Source organism: Eucyclogobius newberryi, unplaced genomic scaffold (assembly GCF_026437365.1).
Source record: "Eucyclogobius newberryi isolate DKJ021-1_F unplaced genomic scaffold, fEucNew1.0.hap1 SCAF_415, whole genome shotgun sequence".
Taxonomy (NCBI): domain Eukaryota; kingdom Metazoa; phylum Chordata; class Actinopteri; order Gobiiformes; family Gobiidae; genus Eucyclogobius; species Eucyclogobius newberryi.
Genome location: NW_027316074.1, coordinates 2,501 through 23,570, shown reverse-complemented (window position 1 = coordinate 23,570; position 21,070 = coordinate 2,501). Strand labels below are relative to the sequence as shown.

General features: G+C 39.3%; 1 protein-coding gene across 1 annotated transcript; it reads left to right on the top strand.

The window, feature by feature from the left end:
• Positions 1-1,037: 1,037 nt before the first annotated feature.
• Positions 1,038-14,889, top strand: LOC140379553 (general transcription factor 3C polypeptide 3-like). Its single transcript, XM_072464227.1, has 19 exons — positions 1,038-1,237; positions 1,343-1,442; positions 4,395-4,762; positions 5,669-5,792; positions 5,864-6,055; positions 6,859-7,024; positions 7,551-7,698; positions 7,796-7,964; positions 8,608-8,708; positions 8,783-8,954; positions 9,592-9,794; positions 10,046-10,147; positions 11,096-11,228; positions 11,606-11,831; positions 11,915-11,969; positions 12,933-13,068; positions 13,179-13,303; positions 13,378-13,530; positions 14,628-14,889. The coding sequence occupies exons 1-19, from the start codon at positions 1,145-1,147 to the stop codon at positions 14,748-14,750; spliced, it is 2,889 nt and encodes a 962-aa protein (XP_072320328.1). The 5' UTR covers positions 1,038-1,144; the 3' UTR covers positions 14,751-14,889.
• Positions 14,890-21,070: the final 6,181 nt, after the last annotated feature.

The following is a 21,070-nucleotide window of genomic DNA, read 5'->3' as shown; positions in this document are numbered from 1 at the left end:
TCGGAGGTTCCTTTGCAGGCCTTACTGGCAGATGACAAATGGTTGAGTCATTTGGAGGAAGTGTGAAAAATAAAATCTGTTCTAAAGGCGCTAGTCAAAACACAAAAACAAAACAAAGAGAAAAAAAGTTTTGCACCTAACAGCACAGATCTGGGAATTGGGTCTGGATTACAAATGGTATAAAGCTTTTCTACCTTATTATTGTAACATAAATAAAATTAAAAGCGTTGACACATTGAAAGAATACTTTGACTTGGAGGAACAGGACTTTTATAGATATTTGCAAATAAGGAGTAATTATAACCAAGACATTAAAAAAGCAACAACCACTATTACCCTCTGACTTTTTTTTAATCGAGGTTTATAAATCAGAACTTCCAAGGGGAATACTATCTTGATTATATAACAGCATTAATAATCTGGACAGCTACTCAACAAAATATTAAAAACAAATGAGAAAGTGAAACATGCTTTTTTGTTTTTATTATATAAAGTTATATTTATACTATTATAGTAGTTATACTACTGTATTATATGGGAAATATGACTCAGACGAATGTCCAACAAGTGGTACTTGTTATATTTTATTATGTGTGTATTTTTCAACCTCTTACTAAAAAGTGACTGAAGTATGCACATGATTCCACACCTGTGTAAGGCAATGACAGCAGGATAAAAATATTTTTATGGTGGAAATTGATGGGCTATGTTCAAAGTTTATTTTAAGTTATTTTAATTTGATCTAGTAAAGCAACTTCCAGAAAAAAATCCTAGCTTGTGAATCTTGTTCACAAACAATGGCAATATAACTTTTTGCAAGATTGTGTTCAAAGTCCGTTGTTGGAAGAAATATAATCATCCTATCATTAGAAATGACAGCTAAATATCAATTATAAAAGCGTTAAATCCAATACTCTCCCATCCACATGTCGGCGCTCACGAGCTGTAGGCCTGTCGAAGCCAGCCAATAAGAAGGGAGTGAGTCACGTGGTCTTTGTTTTTGTTGCTGCACACCGGTGCACACTGATCACAAAGAGTACAAACACAGTTTTTCTGGTTTGTGCGTTATTTTACGTCGACAATAACTGTGGAGCGCACTCTTTGTGGCATATTAACACCACGCAATTCACGACCATATCCCCAAATGTCTGGATTTAGCGCTGAGCTCATCGACTACCTCGAAGGGAGGATCACTTTCGAGGAGTTTGACAGGAGGCGAGATGAGCGGAAAATTGTGGTACCACTTTTTCTATTGCGTATTATTGCTATTTAATCAAACTGCAAATCTGCTGCCTATCTTCAACCTAACAGTATATTTTAAACTAGTGTGTGCCTGTTTCAGGAGGACTCTCACGCAGCAGCAACAGCAGCTGCTGGAGAGGATGGGGAAGAGAAGGAGGCTGCACCGTCCACATCTGCTACTGTACTCTTTGAGGAAATCGGTAACTTAAAGAATGAAGAATACTTAGAATTATTTTTTATCTGTAACTAAAGATTATTTTATATGACATGCTTGCAAATACGTTTTCGATTCGTCAACTAGTATGTCTAGACGAATCGAAAGACAAGCTACACACTCGAACACGAGCGGGTCTTTGGCTTGTGTTTATGAGTCTGAATAGTCCAGGTAATGATTATCACAATACAGATTATGATTATTTTAAAAGCAGGTGAATTGGAAAAAAATCTTAAGTTTAGAGATCATCATCATGTAATGTTATCATAAACAATTGTAAGTGTAGAAATAGCACTAATTTTGAACATTGGACTTGATATTAAATCAGGCTTTGAATTGTATATCAACAAATCCTTCTGTAAAATCCGCCAGCTCTACGTGTGTAGTAGATGCTACTTTAATGGCTGGTCTTTGTCTCTAAGGGAGAAAATGGCCTTTGAAGTTCTAATGTATCATGTAGATGTAGGGATACAAGTCGAGTAAGGTGCAGCTTTGACAGTGTTTTTGTTTCAATGTGAAATCGTACAGTGAGGAAAATAAGTATTTGAACTTGTGATTTTGCAAGCTCCCCCATTCAGAAATTATTGAGGGGCATTTCCACTGTTAGTGAGAGAATCTATAAAACAAAATATTTATGATTTTTTAGCTGCAAATACATTTTTGAACACCTGAGAAAATAGATGTTAATATTTGGTACAGAAGGCTTTGTTGCAGAGGTCAAATGTTTCCTGTAGTTCTTGACCAGGTTTGCACTTTGCACACACTGCAGCAGAGATTTTGGCCCACTCCTCCACACAGATCTCTAGATCCGTCTGGTTTTGCGGCTGTTGCTGAGCAACAGAGTTTCATCTCCCTCCAAAAATGTTCTATTGGATTTAGGTCTGGAGACTGGCTAGGCAACTCCAAAACCTTGATACCTTGACCTTGGTTATCCTGGCTGTGTGCTTCGCATTGTTGTCATGGTGGAAGACCCAGCCACGACCCATCTTCAATGCTCTGACTGAGGAAAGGAGGTTGTTGCCCAAAATCTTGCAATACATGGCCCCATTCATTCTCTTCTTAATACAGTGGAGTTGTCCTGTCCCTGTGCAGAAAAGCACACACAAAGCCTGATGTTTCCACCCCCATGCTGGTGGTACTCATCCTTCTTCTTCCTCCAATCACAACGTGTTGGAGTGGAATTTATAAAAAAACAAAACATTCTGGGCTGATTCCTCACCTCCACACCCCACGAGGTGAGAACTAGCATTGAAGCCCCAGTCCGAGGGAGTCCGAGGGAAATTGATTTGAGAGCCATCATTCTTGCTGTGGGAGATCTTGCAAAATTGCAGGGTGTTAAAATACTTATTATCCTCACTGTATATATTAAGAGAGCAACTGACCAAAAAAACAATACATTGAAACAAATTATAGTTTTGCCTGTAGTGTCTCTCCGTGATAGTCAACTAGTCCTGATTATTCCAATTTATTGTTGCTGTCTTACTTTTCTTACTTTTTTATTTCTTAGATAGTTAGAGGGATGGATAGATACATAGATTGATATATAGATATATTGATAGATGCATAGATAGATAGATAGAACATGGTGAATAGGTGTACATATGCTAACGTAACACCTTCAGCAGTGTCTGGTATGTTAACTTAACATATTAACAGTTATTCAGATAACTATAGCATGAAGAACATGCTAACAAGTTTACCAAAGCATCCGTATTACCCCAAATCACTAAATCCATTGAATTCTTCTTCCTCTGTGTCACTTCTAAACAACTCTGCAAACTTCGGAGGTAGAGGAAGTGCCGATTCTTCTTCTGCATCATGCAGTTGCCAGTGTGAAAATAACGAATATTATCACATATAAGTCGCTCCGTAGTATAAATTGCACCTTGGCCAAAACTATGAAAAAAGGTGTGACTTATAGTCTGGAAAATACGGTAAATAAATAAGATTGGAAAAAGTTACATTCAATAGTAATACTCCGGTTCAATTCATTTCAGAACTTCAGGCACAGCTGTTGTACAGTCTCATTGTAGACACAAACAATCTCTTAAAACGTTCTGTTCTGCATCGCACTGAGAGGAGCTTTTTCCCGGGATTACTCTCTGCCTGAGCTGCCTTTGTGTCATGCAGAGGCTGTTTGATGTTACCCTAGAAGTCCGACATCAGAGCCCTCGTCCTCCTCTCCACCATAGATCCCACAGAGTCCACCCTTTTTCTCACAGAAACACATTTATTGATCAACTTGTCTTGCCGGTTAATGTCTCTTGAGGTCATGCCACTACCCCAACATACCGAAAGAATACTAAGTAGAGCATTTCACTGCCCACATCAAATGGGCGTTCCCAGGAAGAAGAGCCTGCTCTGTCTCTTCTTGTTCTGTGCTTGCATGCGCCGACTTGTCCAGTTTGTGATCAAGGTGGACTCCCAGATACTTCAAGATCTGAACAACCCCAATCTTTTCTCCATCTATTGTGAACGGTTGATGGGAGGGTTTCCTGCCAAAGTCAACTTTAATTTACTTGGTCTTAGCATGTATATAGGATCAAACCATTGGCCTTGCTCCAGGCAGGGAATAGAGCAATAAAAGCTCCCTGTATTGGCCCTCTGCCCCTCCCCTTACACGTGCCACAATATCTGTGCCTCTGAACATTACATACCACAGATTTATAGGCAAGCTGTTCATTGTTATATATTCTTTTTATTTATTTAACTCTATTAATTTCAGTTTAAGCTCCCTATTATATGCAGCATTTTGAGGACCTTTTCCCATTCCCCCCCAATTGTTCATCCCTATAGCAATGTGTTTTCATCATTCTGAAACCCATGGGTAGGCTTACCATTCATTGTACATATTGATTTTGACTGGTTTTTCATTGTAGATTTGAGCTACTGTCTTGTGTTTAGTCTTGCTTCATCCAACAACTTCTTTCTTCTTCAGAGGGAGTCAGCCCCGGTGTCCAGATGGCATTCGCCTCCATCCTGGGACAGTCCCAGCCAGAACGCTCTTCAGAAGATGAGGAGGAGGATGGGGAAGAGGAAGACAAGGAGGAAGATGAAGGCGACACGTTAAGCTATGTGGACGATGCAGAAGATGAAGACTACCAGTCGGATGGAGAGGAGACGACCCAAGGAGAAAGACAAGAGTGGCGAACGGAAGAGCGTGCAGGGCAAAAGAAGTCGAGAGGAGAGCGAAAGAAAGACAGGAGGAAGAGGATGATGATGGAGGATGATGAAGAGAATCCTACGGCTGGAGATGTGTTTGCTCTCGAGATGGAGCTGAATCGAGAGAGCAAAAAGCTGATGAGGGTGAGTACAAAGTATGGTTTTGCCGTTTTGAACCCTAATCCTGGCTTTCTCTTTTAAACAGAATTACACAAAAACTGATTCAAAAATGCTAGTTTGTTTAAATTCTAGTTTGTTTACTGGTATTTCATATAAGACTAATCTTAACCATACACAGATTTAAATGGAACTGTTTAAAAGTATGTCTTGTTTATGATATTAGAATCAATAGTAAACAGCATTTTGATTTTGTTTTTTTAAATGATTTTTTTTTTATTGAATCGTAATCAATTACCGTAATGAGGAGGAAAAAAATAGATGCATGTTTTGGCTGAATAGCCCAGCCCTATGTTAAACCAATTCAGATTTTAAGATACTAAATGCTAAACTAAGTATTCTGACACTATAGAATGGTAATGGGTCACTACTGTAAAATATTCCAGTAGTGACCCAGTCGTTTATCATGTTCTACTGCTTTTTTCTAATATTGTTTTTTGCAAAGGCATCCCTATGGACAATTTGTCTGGACAATCTGGCCAGTAACGTAAAGTTTTCATGTTTGATCCCGAGCCCGAGATGAATTGTTCAGTTTATGACAAATGTACAGCGTTTGTTACTCAATATTTACTAGTCCATTTCTTTGTTTGCCCAAATGCTTGTTAAAGTATAATTTATGAATTGATTAAATCCCTTTTAGAACTGATTGTTTTAAATGGCTTATGTTGTATTCAAGGTATGATCCTGCCTGTTTTTATGTACACTTAAACACAATGGCACTGTTTTCTAGACTACCCAGTCAGCGCATTCCCAAAACTCCAGCTTTTGTGGAATGTTATGTGTTGCATATTTGGCAGATGGGAATACTTATGCTTGGTTAGTAACTGTTAGTAATGACTAATGATCTCTGTGTAATAATCTGTGTTACAACAGAAGCGCCGTAATCGTAGCAAACTTCCTCGTGCGCTCAGAGGCCTTATGGGAGAAGCCAACATCCGCTACGCCCGAGGAGAAAAGAGCGATGCTATTTTGATGTGCATGGAGATCATAAGACAAGGTTGGCAACATAGAAATACAATAAATTGTATGCAAAATAATGGCACCCAAATTGACTTGTTGTTGCTGCAGCTCCTATGGCTTATGAGCCCTTCTCCACCCTGACCATGATCTATGAGGACGATGGGGACATGCTGAAGGCCCTGCAGTTTGGACTCATCGCTGCTCACTTGAACCCCTCTGACTGCGACGAGTGGATCAGACTGGCCGAAATGTCATTGGAACAAGATAACATCCGCCAAGCCATCTTCTGCTACTCCAAAGGTTTGGGGCAAGAAACTGAAACTAATCACGAAATGATTTAAGGTGCACTATGTAACTTTTCTGGTGGGGGTCTGACTCCAGGGAAATGTCATTGGTTCTCTAGAATGTTCCACAGGGTGGTATAAAACATATATATTCATTTGCACAATTACAGGTGTTTTTATTCCCCAAAAATATCTTAAAGTTGACTTATTATGCAAAATTAACTTTAATGAGCTTTTAACCATGTTTAATCATCATTAGTTTATTCTAAGTTGTATTTTGATTGATTTTATTTCCTGCATGTTTCGGTGATACTGTATTGTTCTACAACTGAGGCTTCAGTGCTTAGAAAATACGTTTTCACTTACCCCCCATCCCCACCCACATTCCTGTACTTAGTTGTGACAGTTTGAAAAAGGAAGACTCAGAGTGGCACATGTAGTGTTCTAAAATGTCCCATAGTCACTTTTCAAAAATAAAATATGTCAATGACAATCTGATGCTGAAATGTCACTATGAAGAGGCTTAACAGTTTCAACAGGAAGTCGAAGGGCCTTTTTCTATTACCAAGCCGTTTTAGATCAATATTACAATATATAATGACAACATGTAAAAGGATCATCTACTTATGTTAGAGTTAAATACTAAGTACCTGAAAAAAGCAGAATGTCTCTTTTAAAAACAGGTATTCTTCTTATCAGCGGGGTCTCCTCTCCACAGATCTGACCTGTTACTTGGCCTTATGGCATCACCAGCTTAACTCTCTGTGCACCTTTTTAAGCAAAATGAACATGCAAGTGACAATATTGTGTTTTTCTTAGCCATCAAGTATGACCCCACCAATGTGCGCTACTTGTGGGAGCGCTGTAACCTGCACATGAGTTTGGGGGAACACAGACCGTGTATGGACGGCTACCGCAAGATCCTGTCCCTGCTGCCTATGGAGGAGGGAGAGCACTTCATGCAGCTCTCCAAAGACATGGCCAAGTAAGATGAGAAGGATATTTACAACCGTCCCCAAAACTCACAGAATTCAAATTAATTTTGCTTCTCTACTCATTACTTATTTTTTGAAAAGGTGTGTTTGAAATCTTATTTGGCTTTCTTTTGGCTTTTCCATTGTGACTAACTAAGAAAGAGAGTCCTTATTTTATCTTTTAATCTTTGTATTTGTAGGTCAAATAAGTTAAAATCAGGAATATAATAACATTTGTTGTTATTTGGTCCTAAATTTATCCCATTTCAGACCTTATGTGGACTTGGTTTGGTCCTGTTTCTACCCATTGTTTAGTCCTGATTTAGTCCAGTTTTACTTTTGGATTTTTAGTCCTTATTTAGTCCCAATTTTGTTGTGGTGTGCTGAGTAAACTTGGACTATACCACATTGAACCCACATCAAAACTAGCCCCACCAAAGCAGGACAAAAACAAAAAAGTTTACCAAACTATCCTAGTAAGAACTGGAATGACGTAAGACTCTTTAACACCTGGATATCATTGTACTGTGTTTGTAGGAGTTACTATGAGAGCAATGACCTCTCCGCTGCTCTGGGGGTGATAGAAGAAGCCCTCAGTCGACACCCTGATCTGGTCAGTGATGACATTGTCAACATGGCGGGCGAGCTTTACATCGCCAACCATCAGTTCAACAAAGCAGTACAGGTACATGTCTTGATAACTGATGCTCAGAATGGAAACTAATACGAATGTGTCTTTGAAATACTTATAGAATACTTTGTCTTTTATTCTTTAATTTTAGTTGTTGGAGACGTTTTCGGGCATCCAGGTAGTAAGGAATGAGCCTAAAACTGATCCTACAGCACAGACGAGTACAGAGCATGAGACTGGGACAGCTGAAGGTGAAGAGAACAAAGATGAAGAAAGTACAGCGCAAGAACATTTGGAGGGTAAACCAAATGAACAATATGGTGAGTACGAGTCAAAGCCCATTGTATTATTACGTAGCTAAATTTTACTTGGATGATTACACAAATGAATTACACTTAAGTACAGGTTCATTAACAGTAATTAAATATTTGCAGTAAAATTCAATACGCAAATAACACATTGTGACAAATAAAGTTATCTAGACAAGCTTTCATTCTAAATGAACCTGTCTACAAAAACTACTCGTGTATACATTTTTATATGCATTGATATTTTTATTCAACTAGTATAAAAATATTCTTGATCCAAAAAAGTAACAGTGTGGATGCTATTTAGCCTTCAGCGTGCGTGTCAGCCACAACAATACCAGTATTGTTGAGCGTGTCATCGTCATTTCAACCCTAATTGAAAAGCGCTTTGCTGTGATTCAAGCTGCTGCCTCTGAAATGAGAGGATCTTTTATGCTGGAGACAAAATTAGCTCTCCAATGAACTGTTTTCATTGTAGATTCATTGTAGAAATTCATTCAAACACATAAAGTATACGTTGTAATTGTTTTAGGGCTTGATGTGTGTGAAAATACATATACTAGTGAAAGGATTTATACCTTTACAGTTAGTTTTCACTCTTTTTCCTTCCAATACATTATCACAGTGACTTTTATCGCCCTGTGTTTTTGTGCAGGTGAAATTACGGAGGTACAGGTACCAGACACTGTCCCCGTGGATCTAAAGGCCAAACTCATCGTCAGCCTCATCCACCTGCACGTCTTCAACCCTCTCGAGGTAAACAGTGCTTTAATAACCTTTATTACATTATTTAGTAGCCGTAAACGTCATATTTTTTTCTATGTTGACAGGGTCTGGTGGCTTCTCTAATTGAACAAAGTCCAGAGGAAATTGGGGACTTGTATCTGGATGTAAGTGAGGCGTACTTGGAGGAGGGCAAGTATCTCCTAGCGCTGCCTCTTCTCACCTCGCTGGTCATTTCGGAGAAGTACAACCTGGCAGTCGTCTGGCTCCGGCACGCAGGTATAGTATTTCAATTTAAATGTAATTAGTTAAAGTAATGTCGGCACCCATAATCAAATCTGTAGTGAGACTTTCTGAACCACTGGGAATAAGATGGACACAACCAAATCTCTCAACTGACTTCACTCATATTTACTAAAACTCATAACAATCCCCAGAATATACTTCTAATATACAAGTTCATTAGAATGAATTGGGTTGCCAATAATTGCATACTTTATTTAGAGTCGTTAAAATTGGTAGTAACAAATCCATCTTTCAAGTCGTTTAAATAGGCCTGTGACAATAAATATTATATTGTTCAATAAACGATTGATGGAACAATATTTTGGTGGCTCAATATTAGTCATGTGCACATTTTGAATCAGTTCAATTGAGTTGAATCAGTAATATTACTCATTAGAGTAGACACAGATTCATTTTTGTGTCTATTTATTTATTGAAATTCATGTTTTTAACAATATTGTACATTTAAAAAGGGTTTCATAAATTATCCTACTTGTAGGTTATAGTTTATCGTGATAAATTTTAATCACCATAAAGAATATGAATAAAGAATTTAGCAGACTTGTCATATTTGTCAAGGGCTCTCTATTAAATCTTTTGTTCTAACCCTGGTGTATATGGTATTATACAGAGTGTCTGAAGGCTTTGGGGCACATGGAGACTGCTGCGGACAGTTACTCCAGAGTGGTGGAGAAGGCTCCACAGCACCTGGAGGCTCGTCTGTCTCTGGCCACACTCCTACAGCAGCTGGGACGTCCCAAAGAAGCACTCAAAGCCCTGGAGCCCATGTACGACAGTGAGACGCTAGCACAGGACTCTGCCGCTGCACAGAAGGCAAGCGTACCAGCTGACTGGGCAAATGGAGAATAGACTTAAGTCTAGATTTGGTGACATCTGGTGGAAAATATGCAGAATGCATTTCCACGCGCCCTACAGTTTTTGAGCATGTGAATAGTTGCGGTAGTGAAAATGATGCCCCTTATCCTTATAGTGAACAGTCAAGTTTATAAAAAGATGAGTTTGTTGTTATTTAGTATTAAATTATTTTCAAATGTCTTATGTTTGTTTTATGTCTCCCATTTTAGGAGCTAAAGCTGTTGCTGCACCGTTCAACATTGCTCAAAACACAAGGACAAACCGAGGGCTATTTAGATTCAATGATCAGTATGATCTCCATGCTGCTAAAGGTACAGCACACTCTACAGCATTTGAATGCAGATTACTCTGTAGGTGTCCAGTAAATTAATCATTTGATCACCTGTTGGTATCTAATCTAACCAAATAAGATGCACTTCCGGTAAACTGATAACAAATAGTCTTGGTTTTTAGAGGGCCTACAAACAAAGTAGCATTTTATTTCCACAATTCTTTGAAAATTGACATGGTGATAGTCTCTTACTGTTAAAAAGTTGTGGATTGTGGACAGGGCTAAATTAACACTGCGCTATTGTAACGTTGCTTTGTCTGGAATGTTCAATTGAACGGCACTAAAATACACAGATTTAATGTTTTTTATTAGTTAGTTTTGTGAGCTAATACCTGTGGCAAATGGTTAACATAGTTCTATTTTATCCCTTCTGACCGCCAGAAGGGCGGTGCTGAAGCACTGAATGTTCCCTTCGCACGTGCGCAGGGAACATTCAGTGCTTCAGCACCGCCCTTCTGGAGGTCATCCGGGATTCATAGAACCGTAGTTACATATGTAACTTTCATTTTACACCAGTCAAAAGCAGTTTGTGAAGAATCATTTGAAGTTTTGAAACTGGGGAAAGGCACTCCAAATCGCAGAGAGCCGGACCGGAACCCATGATGCCGTGAGCTGCTCACATGGAGTGCATGTGTGCCATCCACTCCACCACCGAGCTGCATAGGGAGACATTTCCATCCATATGTGTGCTCTCTAGCCCAGGCCAACATTGTAAATAAGAATTTATTCTTTAAGTTTAGCCAGGTGGTTTAAAGGTTAATTCAATACATTAATAAAATAATGAATATGATTCAGGTAACATTTATGTACAAAGAACACATCTGACCCTTTCATTCATTTAACTGAATTGAGGTATTGCCATATATTTTTATTTGTCAAATATGGTCCTTGTATGTACTTAAAATGTATTTCCGGTTCCTTCTTGTAGGTGGCTATGCAGCGCGCCAAAGTGACTGTTCGCTGTGTAAACACATCTGGAGAAACCCACCTGAGGCTTGTGAAGGCCGAGGCCCCGGAGCCTGAGATCACAGACCATGAGGCGGCCTATCTGGACAACACTGGTATAGTTCATTAGGTGTTGATTTGCCTTCATAGTTTACAATGGCCTGTTCCTGGAGGCCTAACTGGCTCACAGAGGCATGAGCTGGGAGGACAATATCCACTGTCAGTTTCCATATGAACACAAAGCTGTTAATTGTTGAAAGCAGTTTAAAACCTTGTTCTGGCCTGTTACAGTAACACATTTTGTACCGTCTGATTTTCAAATGACTACTTACCATACAGTTGTGCAGCAGTAATAATGATCTATAACCATTTATCAAAAAAGGTATAATATAAATTTCATGAAAGACTTTCTTTGCGCTAATCCAGGCATGACCCATGCGGCATAGAAACCGTATTAATTAGTGTGGAATACGTCTTCATTTTGTGTGTCCAGGTAAAACCAATGTGCTGTCTAAGGAGGACTGGTGGCAGTTGCTTTTGAGCTGCCTGTTCACCCTGTGTGAGGTGCACCGGTACGAGGAGACGGACCTGCTAGTGGAGTCCGCCATGGAGTTCTACTCTTTCTATGACAACAAGGAGAAGAGGAGAGAGCTGGAGTTTATTGGCCTGTCCGCTACTATTCTGGACCAAAACCACTACAAAGCTTACAACTACATTAGGTATGAAGACACTAGGTCGAATGTGATTGCTTGCTGTTGTCAGATGTACAAAAAATAATCATCTTTTTTATTCTTGTTGATAGATTGATGTTAATGGAAAATGTAAATCTGCCTCAGCTTTGGAATGTTTTTAACCAGGTATGTTTCAGAATCAGAAAAGGTTTATTGCCATTTTCAGTGAACAAAATTCACAGGCTTGGAACTTGCTTTAGTGATTTGTTGCAACATACAGCGATGAACAATAATAAAAACAAGATGTATCAAATCAAATAAGGCATGCATTAAAAAATATACACAAAATACAGTCAAATTTACAGATGTAGTTCAGAAAGTGAATGGTGCAATGAATAGTTGTTGATTAAATTATAGTTTAAGTGACAGTGTTTAAGTTTTGATGAAAGGCAAAGAAACTGTTCTTGTGGTGGGAGGTTCTGGTCCAGATGGACCAGAACCTCCTGCCTGAGGGCGTGTCTCAAATAGTCCATGTCCAGGGTGAGAAGTATATGTATTGTTTGCGTGATAGACACTTACAATTATAGATAAAAAAGTCCACATTGCTAGGTGTTTTTTCTACGCCCTCAATTGGACACTTCCAACTTTTGTCAATCACTCAGACGAGGCGCCGCTAAACTCGAACGCTCATAGTCATTCTAGCTTGCACAAATTTGTACTTCTTTTTGTTTCAGAATCAGAATTAGGAAAATGTTTATTGCCATTATTGAACATTGTTCAAAATACCAGACTGAATTGTGTTAAATCACAGTAAAGTGTTTTTTGAGTCGCTGCACTCTCTTTTGTTTGTTGTTTGATTCGGACAGCAGCCACCAAAACAATGTCCAACAAAAAATAGGGTAATTAACTGTGTGTGGTTGTTTTAGTGCCTTTGCAAGCTCAAAAGTTTGCTCACCCAAATATGACATTAACTGATTAAACTCAAATTGTACATCGCACCCTTGAGGAATCTCACAACTAGCAATAATCCTTCAAGACTCACTAGTGTTCAAGGGGCTAAACAATCAAACTAAACAAGTGGGAAAACTTGTGAATTCATTATGAATAATATATATATATATATATATATATATATATATTTTTTTTTAGTTGACTTCCAAGTCCTTGCACCAGCGTCACCATCGGTTCTGCCTGAGACTGCTGCTGAAGAACCCCGACAACCACGCTCTGAGTGTGCTGTGTGGGCACAACGCTATGGTGTCCGGAAGCTTCAAACACGCCCTGGGTACACCGTAACAATTAGCATTAGTAACATTTAGACTCTTAGGATTCATTCTACATTTGACTATATATTTTCTACTCATTCTTTTTTTATTTTTTTATTTATATTTCCAGGTCAGTATATCCAGGCATTTCAAACTCACCCCAAAACTCCTCTGTACAGTTTGTGTTTGGGGCTCACTTACTTCCACATGTCGTGTCAGAAGTATGTGGCCAAGCGACACGCACTGATCCTACAGGTACAGTACATTTTATTGCCTTAGCTGCATAGGTCATAGCTTTTGAAAATACATGTATTGTTGGTTTCCTTCAGGGTTTCTCCTTCTTGTGGCGCTACGTGGAGCTGCGTGGAGAGTGCCAGGAGAGCATGTATAACATCGGGAGGGCATTGCATCAAATAGGCCTCACTCATTTGGCCATTCATTACTATCAGAAAGCACTGAGTCTGCCACCAGAGAAACTAGAGGTACAGTATTTTATGAATTGAATTAAAGGTGCACTTTGTAACTTTTCTGGTGTGGATTATGCCACCTGCTTTGAGCTGTTTTTGCCTGGAATGTTCCACAGAATGGCTTTAATGGAGACCTATTAAGCAAAATTGACTTTAAGGAGGTTTAATGACAGAGCAATATGTTCGCCAGAGCCACATGCCTGTGTCTCTTCCTTTTATTAACTATGGTCTTCATGTGTCAATCCAATCCAACCCGTTCATTATTGGCTCAAGATTAGGAAAATGTCATTCATAAGTCACTTTGCATTGTCCTTACATGGTGAAATGAAGGGCTGGAGAGGGCATGACTGGGCAGATTTCTGCTCCAGGTGTGATCCATGAGTGCATACATGTTTTATAAATCTAAATATGTTTCTACATACATAAAGTTTGTGTTTTGTCCCTACATACATCAGAGTTCCAGGTATTGTTTTATTCAGACCTGTAATTTGGTCTGGTAGGGTCTTCTGCCTGTCTCCATAGACTAGAGACACTCCAGAGACCCTCTATCAGAAACTTTACATAGTACACTTTAAGAGGTATTATTATATTAATTTGTCACATTGTTACAGACCTTAAACAATAGTTCCTGACCTGGAATGTAGGTCAAGATTGTACTTTTTAACTTCACTGGACTAATTTCTGGTTAATATCATCTTAAGTATTAAATGAAACAAAAGATAGAATAAATTGAATGCAAAATTGAATTATGACAAATGCACTGTTAACTGTTGATCTATTCCTTTTTTATTTCCCTGGTAGCCTCAACATGTGATGGCATTATTCAAAGTCATGATGGTTGTCAATTGAAAAGACTTAAATCCTAGGGATGCTTATGGCTTGTATGTACACCCAATCTCTTTAAAATTATTTTATGTTTTTATTACGAGCTGTATGTTGTAGTAGGCTAAACAAACAAAGTTGTACAGAAGGTAATACAATCAATACAGGTTTAATTCAACATTTATTAAAACGTATAAAACCCAAGACCCAATCCAAGGCTCAACACATGTTGTGTTGTAGAATTTAAATAACCTACGGTATTTAACAAATGTTTGAACTATTTCCCTCAGGGCATAGAAGACGACCAGGTGGATCTACGAAGAGAAATTTCCTTCAACCTGTCACTTATCTATCAGGCCAGTGGAAACATGGAAATGGCCCATCAGCTAATAAGGACATACTGCATTGTTTGAAATATATTAGCTAACATGAGTCTCTCTAAACCTGAATATCTAGCTTTAAAAATACACATTTGTAAAAACAATGTACGTATGTCTTTGCTATAAACTGTCCAGTGTAAATATGTATAAAGCATAATTATATTATATTGAGGTGTGTCTGTTTTTTCTGTGTCACTGACTAAAGCAGATATGACACACTTTCTTTGTTATAGTCTGGATTATGGCTGACTTTTTTAAGTAAAACAGTTGACCAGCAGGAAGAGGTATTTTTACATCCTTATTGATGGTTTGTCTGCAGAATATATACAGCATACAGGCACCAGAGACAACCCCAACTTAAAGCAATAACGTACAACATAACTGACACACGCAGTCTGTACATTTAAAATCCTCTGCTATTCGTTGTAGTTTTGTTAGAATAGTTAGAGGATAAACATGTTTGCCTCCTTAAGCATTGGACTGCTGTATTTCTCGCTATTTGGCTTGGAATTCTTTTCAAAGACTGGCCAAACCGGATATAAACTACTAGTGCAACAGGTGACAGACAATTGCAAGCATAAATGTAGCCTTTTCAATTTGTTCAGGTTCAACATTCGTGAATTTACCTTTTGGATATATTTTATTAAAGTACAATGTAATCTGTAGGAAAACTGGCTCTTGCCTCCCATCTGAGAGTATGAAATTACATTCTAGTAATATGAAAACCCCCAATTTACTGCAGGCCATTTGTGGATTATGGAGGGCCAAACACTGTCTCTGTTGTAACCATGTGGGGTGTGGTATCATGGAAGTGTTTTAAGAACCAAGTGTATTTAGTGTAGTTGAGGTTATTCGTTAACTGGGGTTCGGGAGCAGGACCATGCTTCAACCTCTTACTTCTCCAGCAGCCACATCTCCACTCTTTAACCGCGCCTCTAATTACCCAGAAGGCCTATATATGCACAGGCCAATCCCAGCATCTCTTGTCGTCTCTGCTCTCTCGACCCCGCCCTCACCCCATGTCTCTATCATCTTCACCTACATCTACAGAGGGGGCGTTCTGAATCGGCTGGGCTGATTACCAGAGACCGAGCCCCTGAGTCTCTACCCAGCCAACTGTCATCGCTCCATCATCGCTCCATCATCGCTCCATCATCGCTCCATCATCACTATTATCAATAAACATTCTTTCGTCTTCCATTGGTGTGGTCCTTGTTAGTGAAGTGTATTTAGGCGAAGTGCTGCAAAACTTGACCAAAGAATTGCCAGGCTACTACTTTCTTTGTCTTTTTAAGGTAAGGTTGGCTTTTCTTGTGTCCACTCATCTGATCTGCAGTCTCATTTCTCAGATTAATTCCTGGTTTGAACAATGGCTGAGAGCTCAGACCCTGTGGAACATATAAGCAAAAGCTTTTTTAAGGGACGCCGCCAGTATCAAAAGTTGGGTGGGTAAATGTTAAATGTGATGCTGTGTCGAGCCGTTAGAATAGACTTTCTATTGTTTATCTTTCATTCGACTAAAATGGACTTGTGTGTCCAGAACCTTCAGAATTATGGCAGACAAGAAGAGACGCAGAAGAATTTGCAAAAGGTCTAAATGACTTTGGGCTCTTGATGGAGATTGTGAGTTTGTTGTGAAGGTTACCCCGGAAGAGTTCCTGAATTATGCCGGTGTGAGTGCATTGATGAGGATGCTTGCTTTGTTCTGATGATTAGACATTTCTGGAAAATTTGATACACAATACACACACATAATATAATATGTTGGACATATATATGTATACATATACTAGTATTTGTAGTATTTATTACCAAATAGAAAAAAAACATCTTACCTACTTATCCTATATTTAAAAGAAGCACTATTAAAACTAAAAAATCTAATCGTATTAGGACTAATTTGAACTGCTGTCAGTCCATTAAATCCTGCCAAATTGTACTTCCACGTAATGATCCTCTCCCATTCATACTGTATCACTGTGTGGGGCCAGGAGGCAGGCGGACATGGAAAGTATAACCACTTTGTACAAACAGGCATCAAAAGTGATGGACAAAAAGCAGATTTTGTATTGTCTTTTATGTATAAAAAGAGTTTAGTAATTTCTGTCATGTCTGTATTTTTTTTTTCCTGTTGAATTGCCTTGTGTACGAATTGTGCTCTACAAACAAACTTGCCTTGCCTATGATTCAGAAGTGTAATCCCAGGTGTGTTACCACAAGGGGCACTGTAAATTGTGACTTATTTAGACTTTTGGTCAGAGTAAAAGGCCCACAGATCTGGAACAATCTGCTCAACTGAAAACCCTGCCAGATCTGAAACAGTTTAGGCAAGACAAGGCAAGTTTGTAGAGCTCAATTGGTACACAAGGCAATACATTCAAAGTGCTTCACACAACAGGAAAAAAAAATATCTGTAAAATCACAAAGACTGAAATCACATATCACACAACGGTTTAAGACAGGCATGTCCAAACTAGGGTCCGGGGGCCAAATGCGGCCCTCAGACCAATTTGTGTTGGCCCTCCAGCTTCCTGCTATGTCGGCCCAAACAACAAAAAGTAGTACTTTTTACTGGGAAATTGGTAAAATTCAGGCACATTGATGTTATACCAATCTAATATTAATGTTCTAGGTACAATTCAAGGTGTGGAGGCTCATCGCAATTACGTCAAATGCAAAATTTCGAATGATTCACTTTGTCATTCAACAAATTCAACATTGTCAAGTTGTTTGTGGCCCTCTGCCCCGTTTAAGTTTCAAAATGAGGCCCTTGGTGAAAAAAGTTTGGACACCCCTGGTTTAAGGCATAAAAGAGAAGAAAAAATATTTCAGTCACATGCACAGCTAAGCAAAGTTTAACTGCAAATTGAAGCATTGAAATTAAATAAATCCTGTGAACACTAAAACAATCTTAAATGTGCACTTTTATAAATATGTTCAATTACGTCTATGTCACTGCTTTTGTCAGGGACCAAATCTGCAAATTTGCCCTTTGGCTACACGCCCTATGACATCGGTTAATGTGGCTACACTCTCTGTTATATCCTTTTAAAATGAATTAATTCACTATAACGCGACCGTGCTGGGGCCCCCCGGAAGCGTCACACCGGGGCCCGGACCTCAGCTTGCCCGCCCTCGCACTCGCTCCACAAGGGGATGATATGGGAGGCGCTTCTCCAGTTATTTTGACGCTGAGGTCGCGGAGTGAAGACTAGGAACAACATCATCTGGTTTTAAAAGTTCTGTACCGTGTAGTTTTTAACCATCTTTGAACTATGTTAGCTTAGGATTGATCTCACTTTGGCACGATTACGCACGGTTAGTATGGGACTGTAACGGATCGGAAACCAGGAGGCGGCGGATGTAAAGCGGTCCAGGCAAATAAATAAGACATGAATGTACACCCAGATTGGAAATATCACAAAGGAGAAGTAAAACGACGACATGGCAGCTGTGGCATTTGACGTAGATGACCGCGTGAAGTAGGTTTCGAACGCGGGGTGAAAGACGGCGGATCCGTGGAGGTAGGACACGCCGGGGGAGAGGCAGCAGAGTGTGCCCGGGTTTCGAAGCTCACCGCGCGGCTTGGTGGCGGATGAAGGCTCGGTGCGGTGGTGGTGGTAGTGTCCTCCTGGGCCCGATGGATACCCGACCGGATTTATGACTACGGTGGTTTGCAACTCATTTTGACGCATTGGGAAAGGGACGACGAGACAAAACAACACCGCACTAGCGAAGGTAAGTCGCAGGCGATTGCATTTGTTTGTGTTCATTTCTTTTTTTTTTTTGGCATGGTGTCTGGCTATGCTTTGCACGAATCGATGTCTCACCAACCAACCACCATAATATTCATCATAGTTCCAGTACATGCTGTCGATCTTTTTTATAGACAGTAAAGGAGACATTCTGGTCGAACAATCCAATATAGCTGATACAGTAATGCATTTAAAAGAATGTCCTTCAGCCTGGTTTGTGATGCTATTATTTTGGCTAACACACACCCTATGCAAAACGTCAAAATGTTCAATATTCTCCAGAAACGTACACAATCAGATCAATTGGACAATCCCAGCAGCTCATCTCCTCCCATTTCCTCTCTAATAGCCATGACCCCAGTGATCTGTATGCAAGCAATATAAATGTTGGTTGAGAGGAAATACCATAATATGACATTGTTTTGCTTGTATGGTTTGTGTTTAAAGGCAGACAGTGAGATGGGGGTATTTGCACCTGCAGCCTCAGCCAGACAGGTGACAGAGAGAGAGAGAGAGCAAGAGAGAGGGATGGAAGGTGTGGTTTCATCAAGAACAGTGCTACATTCTGTCTGTGGAGATGGAGTGGAGGTGATGCACCCAGGATCTAGTTAGCATATTATGCCCAATCAACTTTAATCTGCTTTTAACCTTGTTACAACAGTGTTTCCTCATCATTACTTTACTTAAAGTTGTATTTTGATTAATGCACGTTAGCGTAAGATGTTATTGCTTTCCCTGGAATGTTCCACAGTATAACATCACCAGTGACAACACAGGGCCAAGTTACAGGTCAGATCTGTGGATATGGTATTTTCGTTTATGCAATAAAAGTACCTGTAATTGTAAAAGGCAAGATGAATATGTTTAATGTTGAACATTGAACATTCAAGGCAAAACAATAAAATCAAGGACAAGCAGGTGGTGGACCCGCCACCAGAAAAGATACATAGTGTACCTTTAACATGCACATTTATGTGATTTTATCTTGGACATTATTATCAAGTAGAGCAGTTAGCCTACAAACTTAAATACAGTTTATGTTATAAAGGTCTTGTCATTTTGTTGTGATTTGGGAACACATATCAATAGAATTAAAATAATCAATCAATCAAAGTACTTTTTAGAAATCCTTAAGCTACTTTGTTTGAAAATTGATATAGTATTTTGAATGTACAACAACATGCTAAAAAAGCAATACTGACACAACTGGAGCATTAAAGTAGAAAGGACTGGTAAGCTGCCAGACCATAATGCTGGCTTAACTGGACCTGTTATTCTCACAAACATTGTATTTTGATTGTATTTACCAGATTATTAATTAGTAATAAACTTTTACATGTTTTTGATAAGCAACTTATCCAATAATTACCATTAAAGAAATGCAAAGCAAAATCTAGACATGTTATTAGTCATAGTTGGGCTAGCATGCGTACCTCACTGTTTAGGAGTAATTATTTCTTCTCACAACTTATTTATTTTTTGACAGTATTCTGCATTGGCTTATTTTCTTAGTGTTTACTTATTACCGTACATTAATTATATTTTTTATTTCAACTGTAAATTAAGTAGTATTTAGGACATCCAGTGGGCCAATATGTGTTTCAGCTTCCAGTTTGTAGGAGATAGTTGGAAGACTTTTGCCTATACCAAAAGGTATAATATGGTCATAGTACTTTTGGTGTGTTGTTTTATTTGACAAGTCACCTTTTAAACTTTGCAAATGTTGCCAAGTGTGTCATGTGGATCTTGTATGTTTTTAATTGTTTTTGTGAAACCAAAGGCAAATTTCCACATCTGTGGACAACAAAGTTTTTGTATTCATATTCGTATTTTGTTTTGAATTGTCCATTGCTATGGCAACAGTGCAAGATCTTCATCACTCTACCACCCATGGCTGTGCTTCTCATGAAGGGCACTACATTGTAACTGTGGGACTTCCTAAATTCCATCAACAGCAGCACGGCTCTTCTCCCTGTCACATCCTTTCGGTCATCCTCCCGTCACTGTTGTCCTGGTCCAAAAATACCCGCACCCCCCTTCTCTCTCTCACACACGCACACGCCCACATAGAGAGAGTGGCACACAGGAATGCAATGGGTGTACTGGGGACGGGGGCAGGAAGCTGTCTCCTCTAACGGGACCGCCTCATTGTTCTCCAAACATGCTACGGCTATTTCGAAACTTCATAGTTTTAAATTATGGTCATCAAATTTTGAATCCCCCCCTTTTTAATATCAAACCATGCTAATTTTTTAATCTTGCATAATTCAGTAACATCCCTTTGCTGCTTGACTCGCTGTTCATGTGTCCCCAGATGCAGCCCCACCTATATCTGAGGTCCATTTCGATTCCAGCGGTAGAAAAGCTTATCCACAAAAATGTATTTGAAACGCCATGTGCTTGTTAACAACACCAGTCTTTGGAGTTGGAATTAGAGTGAGTAAATGGTCAGACTTTCTTCCCAGCTTAAATGGCATACAGTGGCCTATGTGCATTTACCAGCAGCATCACTGACTCGCAGTGTATTGATGTCTGCGCCTGGCTCTGTTTTCACTGGGTTGGGGTGTAGCCTATTTTTAGTCGCAAAGTCTCACTGTG

What these genes read in the sequence shown, in the direction of transcription:
- LOC140379553 (XM_072464227.1), top strand. Translation starts at nt 1,145, where the DNA reads ATGTCTGGATTTAGCGCTGAGCTCATCGACTACCTCGAAGGGAGGATC. An exon ending in AGTTCAACAAAGCAGTACAG is followed by an intron (nt 7,699 to 7,795) that starts GTACATGTCTTG and finishes CTTTAATTTTAG; the next exon opens with TTGTTGGAGACGTTTTCGGG. An exon ending in AAAGCTTACAACTACATTAG is followed by an intron (nt 11,832 to 11,914) that starts GTATGAAGACAC and finishes TCTTGTTGATAG; the next exon opens with ATTGATGTTAATGGAAAATG.